At 39.8% G+C, this 5,075-nt stretch overlaps 1 protein-coding gene across 1 annotated transcript in view; it reads left to right on the top strand.

The window, feature by feature from the left end:
• Positions 1–150: 150 nt before the first annotated feature.
• The window catches only part of MED13L (mediator complex subunit 13L), a 208,600-nt gene continuing 203,675 nt past the window's right edge, over positions 151–5,075 (top strand). Inside the window, 1 exon segment of the mRNA XM_035898424.1 lies at positions 151–237. Coding sequence (XP_035754317.1) covers positions 166–237 — 72 coding nt within the window. The 5' untranslated portion in view covers positions 151–165.

Below are 5,075 nucleotides of genomic sequence, written 5' to 3'. Positions count from 1 at the left end.
AGCAAGTTTGCGGGTTGGGTGCAGCTGCCGGGGGCTTTATAGCCAGGGCCCGTGGGGCTGCTCCTCCGCTGGCCCCTCCCCCGGCCCGGCTCCCCGTGTTTATTTTGCTCTTTAACGTGGTTTGCTGCGAGTGTGTGTACTGCGCTCACAGCTGCGCGCCTCTCGATGGGAGAGCGTAGAGGCGACGGGTGGTGTGTCCCCTGCCTCTGCTGCCTGCATGTGCGACCATCTTCTCTGGTAAACAGGCTTTTCTCCCCGCCTCCCTTGGCGCTCCGTGCCCTGGGTGCTTTGTGCCCACCAAACTGTGGGTTTTTCTCTCCTTGCACAATGACAAACGCCATTTCAGCAGCAGCAAGCAGTCGTGTAGTGCGATTGTCTGTCGGACTTACGCTCCGGGCTCTTGTGACTACGTGTCAGCTGTTGTTACAGCGTGGTCTCCTCTTTGCGTAGATTGTGCCTGGGGGCAAGAGGTAAAAAAAAACCCAACCCAAACCTTCCAATTTTTTTTTTCTCTGAAATAAAACAGTGGCTGGCAATGTAGTATGCTGGATAGCTTGTTTGCATGGATGCTGTCTACCCATCCTATTGGTAATTGACAACTTCCTACTCGTCTTGCATGGTTTAATGTTGCAGAAATTGTGGTATCAGTTTTGGCTAGCTACAGATTTGTAATTGAAATTTAAAACTAGAAAACAATTTGTTTCTGTGTAAGGGCAAAGCCATTTGGAAATACCTTGCTTTATTTTGCCTGACACATATAGGAACATTATCCCTTCTGGCTGGGCAACAGCAGAGCGAGCGAGCGGGAGGACTATTTGATCAAGAGCCTTCTAGTGCTACCAGGGATAATGTCGGAGGGAAGGAGGGACTTCTTCAGTGCACAGTGTGGTATAGTTAAAACAAAAACTTGTAATGCAACTCTGGGGATAGCATGTGTGAAAGATTTACAGTAGATACCCCCTCTCTGCATCAGAGCTGTGCCAGAATTGGAGGTGGGTGCCTATCTTCTTCTCTTTCTAACGGAAAGGAAGAGATTGTTGTTAGCTCTCTTATAGGAATTAAGGGAAAAGAAGAAAATTAATTAAAAATGCAAACGATCAAGCTCTTTGTTTTATGGTTTTTACCTTTTATTGCTGTGTGTTCGTTCTTTTGCCTTTGGTGTTTTTTTTTTTTTATGTATATATGTTTGGTTTTTATTTCGCTCATATCTGTTGAGAATCTGGGACGAGAAATTCTTCCGTGAGAAGAAATGCAATTCTTACTTTGGCTTTTTATTGAACTGTTACATTATATAAGTTTGTATCTGTGCTTCTGTTTGATAACATTTTCTGATATTTATAAATACATTAGCAGTGCTGTACCTATTGAGATGCAGGAATTGTTATGGTGATTTTGAATACACTGCTCCTACCCAGTACAAAAAATAAAACAGTAAGCACGAGGGAGACGATTGTATCTGATTGTAAGAGCTAGGTAGTGAAGGGTTTATTCATTACAGAAAGATTTGTGTCGTCCCCGTTTTATTAATGGAGAACTGAGTGGTGTGTTTTGGAGAAGTGTAACTTTTCACATAGTTGCAATCTGCAAATCTATCGCTGGTAAAAATAATTGTTGGTGTGCAATTAGCAAAAATCATAAAGTGAAGCTATTTCATAGTTATTGTGGTTTGGTTGCCTCCCCCACCCCCCCGACTGGGGAAATGTTAAATTGTAGATGGGTATGTAATATCATCAAAATAAATTTAGCAAAATTCTTTTTGCAAGTGGGTTTAATAATAAGTTTAATCTCCCATGTAATTCTACGGGAGCTATCCATACCTGTAATGTGTTGCTGTGTATGAAAGTGTAATATTTTTCTTGTTTTCTGGCTCTATGTGCAAAAAAATTCCAGTTAAGTAGTATTTTTTTAATGTAGCATATATACAAACACACAGTAAATATTAAGGTGATTTATTTTAAATTATGTTAGTATGTGGTAGGATTTCTGTATTGGTGAAAGATACCGAGAAAGGCAATGCTGACTGGTAATATGTGGCCAACACCATTGACCCTTCCACCTCAAATTGTCATATTCATTTCAAAATTTATGAAGTGTTAAAGCTACAGTAGCCTGGGTTACTAATCAGAGAAAGTTTTGCTAATCATTCACTTTTTCAGTACAACAGAACAAAACCATGCACAAACTAAATCAGCTGTTGATGGGAATTCATTCATTCATTAGGAGTGAGGTGGATTACAAATCTTTTTTTAAACTGATTCTGCTATTCGAAGTTGGCAATTAAAAGTTTTTTATCGCAGGCTTTGTTTTGGGTGTGAATCAAAAAGAAATGTTCTTGACTGGAGAATCACAGTTCTGCAGTAGTTATAATATTATATCTACTGTGATTCTCCTTGTTTATGTTTAAGTAATATTTCTTTCCACAAATATTTGTTTTGTTTAAGAAGGAACACTATCTTCCCACCCCAGAGAAGCCAGAACTCTGTGGTGAGTCTGCCTGGTTGCTGGAGTGGATTCGGGCTGGGTTAACAGTTCGTGATTCCTAGCTTATTCTTGTGTCGGGCGTAGACAGGCTTTAGAGGGAGGTTAGGTACCGCTGTTCCTTCTGAATCTTTTCTACAGAAAATATTTTCTAAAAGCTTTTTAGTAACTGATTCTCTTTTATCCCTGATGTCCCGAAAGTACAGAGGTCCTTAGTCTTCTTAGCTCAAAATATTTCATGTGAGCAGAAGGCACAGTCTTAAGTTCAGGCTTTAAAGTTAGCTTTGGCTATCCAGATGCTGAGTGTGATCTCAGGATTGCGTAGCTGGGTTTCGTGAAGCGTCCCTCTGGACTTGGTGACGCAAAGGGCTGTTGTCTGTATTGTGCGCTGCTCTGTAGCGAAGCAGGAATCCGGTGCCGTTCTAGAAAATGGGTTAATGTGTGTACGCCCTGTCAGGCAAAAAAAACTACACAAAGGAAACTAGAATTTTATTCTAAATGTAAAGCATTTGTCAGTAAGTTGGTACAAGGGCCAGTTTGCATATTTGTCATCAGGATACACCTTGTATATAAGCTTGTTTACGCTGGCAGACACAGCAGATTAATAGGCTTGTTCATTAAAAATACATTTTCTGTATAAGATTGCTATGTTTCTAGTGCAGCAGCAGAAATTATATTTATTCTAACTCTGTTTTTGCAGTAGTCCAGAATGTCTGCTGTTGCTTCTGGAAAAGAATGTCTGTTCATCAAAACAGTATTTAATAAGCAATTGTTAAGGGCCAGTTTATTTAAATACTAATTTAGAGTTGTCTAATAACTGTTTAGAGGCAAAATGTTCTGAGGTAGTATGCTTTGTATTAAAACTTCAGACCCAGCTGGCAAACACTTTTATGAATAATCCTTAATCATAAAATAGTCTCACGGAAATAAATTTGTTTTTTCCTGTGAGTAAGGGTTAATCATATGACGGTGAGGGCTTGCATTAAATATGAAGGTGTTTCCTCAACTGTCTGGCTTAGCTGCTGTGGTGGATCCAAAGGCACAAGTCAGTAGTGGAAAATTGGGATGAGGTTGCATAACGTTTCATATGCGGGAGCTGGTACAAGAGTACAGCAAAGGGTGTCAGGAATGACCTAAAATTTGGAGTAGCTTTCATGCGGTGAAAGATTAGATACTGTAGGAGTCTTCAGCCTGGAAAAGACAGGATTGTGTTCTTGGAAAGTGAGACCTATTTCTAGAGGACTTTACAGAAGCTGTTATGGAAGGCGTCGTGAGTACTTGTTTAAACGCGTTCTTACAGAAACCTGCTGCCAGAAAGGTCTGGTTAGTAGGGATTGTGTCTTTGTTCCAATTAATGTTCAAAGGCAAATTTACAAACTGCAAAGGTCATCGCTGCTGTTACCTCTTCCAGTTTGCAAACAGGAACAGGAGTTGTTGCCTTCGATCAGTGACTTTTGTTGCCACTTTCCTAGTGAAACTGAAAGGAGTTAAGGAAATCTGCAATGGTATTTGAATTAATTTTCTTAAAGGTTTTTCATGGCATCAGACAGTGAAGATCAGGAATGCAGAGATTGCTGGTGAGGTACTCTGTGGTGTTGCATAATTGTCAGAAAAGGACCTCACAGTAAATGGTTGATTGCCCAACCAAATCTGTAAGCAGTTATAAATTAACTGGTAGTCATTCTTGCTTATTGTATTATCATAAATGCAGTGCTCCGAGCAGTAGGCTGTTGTTATTTTGGCATGCGGGGTGTTACATCACTACATGGTAGAGATCTTCCTAGTTTGAAATTTTATGTAGGTGTGAATTTACATGTATTTTTATTTAAGAAATCGAATTAACCTCTCAAGTTTTCCAAAAGTATTTGATCTTTAGTTATCTTCATCCTGAAGGTAAAGGTAACAAGATAGAAGTAGAAAAATTACATTAGAAAGCTTGCTCACTTCCTGCTAATAAAAGATTATTTCAGGTTTTAAATCACTTCAGTGGTAGGCTTTTATTAGGTCCTGTCAGAGTATTCGACAGTTTAATGGTATCTACTGTGGTGTCAGTTTGAAGAAAATAGACCCGGATTTGCAGAGTGAGTGGGATGCAGTGACAGGCCGTTAGCTTGCCCAGCTTTGGGAGTGCAATTAATGAACCTGTGTCAGGTAACTGGCCTCTTCTGAATATCGCCCAAAGAAAATGGGGTGTGCAGGAGTGACCTTTGCCGTTTGGGACAAAGCGTGCTGAAGAATCCTAGGCTAGCCACTAAGAGATATTCGAGTGAGGTTTTCTTGGAATGCTGATTATCTTTTGAATGTAGACGTATAGCAGGACCATGAATCTTTCTCCAATGACTGTGTTCTGATTTTGGTGACAAGGCAGGTCCTTTGGTGAGACGGCTATTGCAGACACCAGTGAGATTAAGAAAATACTCAAATATTAGGCTGATGTATTAAAAAAAAAAATCCTAGGTAACTGCATCTTAAACATAACTTTCACTTGCTGTAATACTGTCTGAAAATATGTATATTTGGATTTTTCTACATAATTAATGTAGTATTGACATCATAACCTCAATTCTCTAAACCCCCCAGATTCACTTGACCTTGAT

This window comes from Egretta garzetta, unplaced genomic scaffold, assembly GCF_000687185.1.
Source record: "Egretta garzetta isolate BGI_Z169 unplaced genomic scaffold, ASM68718v1 scaffold7, whole genome shotgun sequence".
Lineage (NCBI taxonomy): Eukaryota > Metazoa > Chordata > Aves > Pelecaniformes > Ardeidae > Egretta > Egretta garzetta.
Note: the sequence above shows the minus strand (reverse complement) of the source record. Positions and strands in the feature narration are given on the sequence as shown.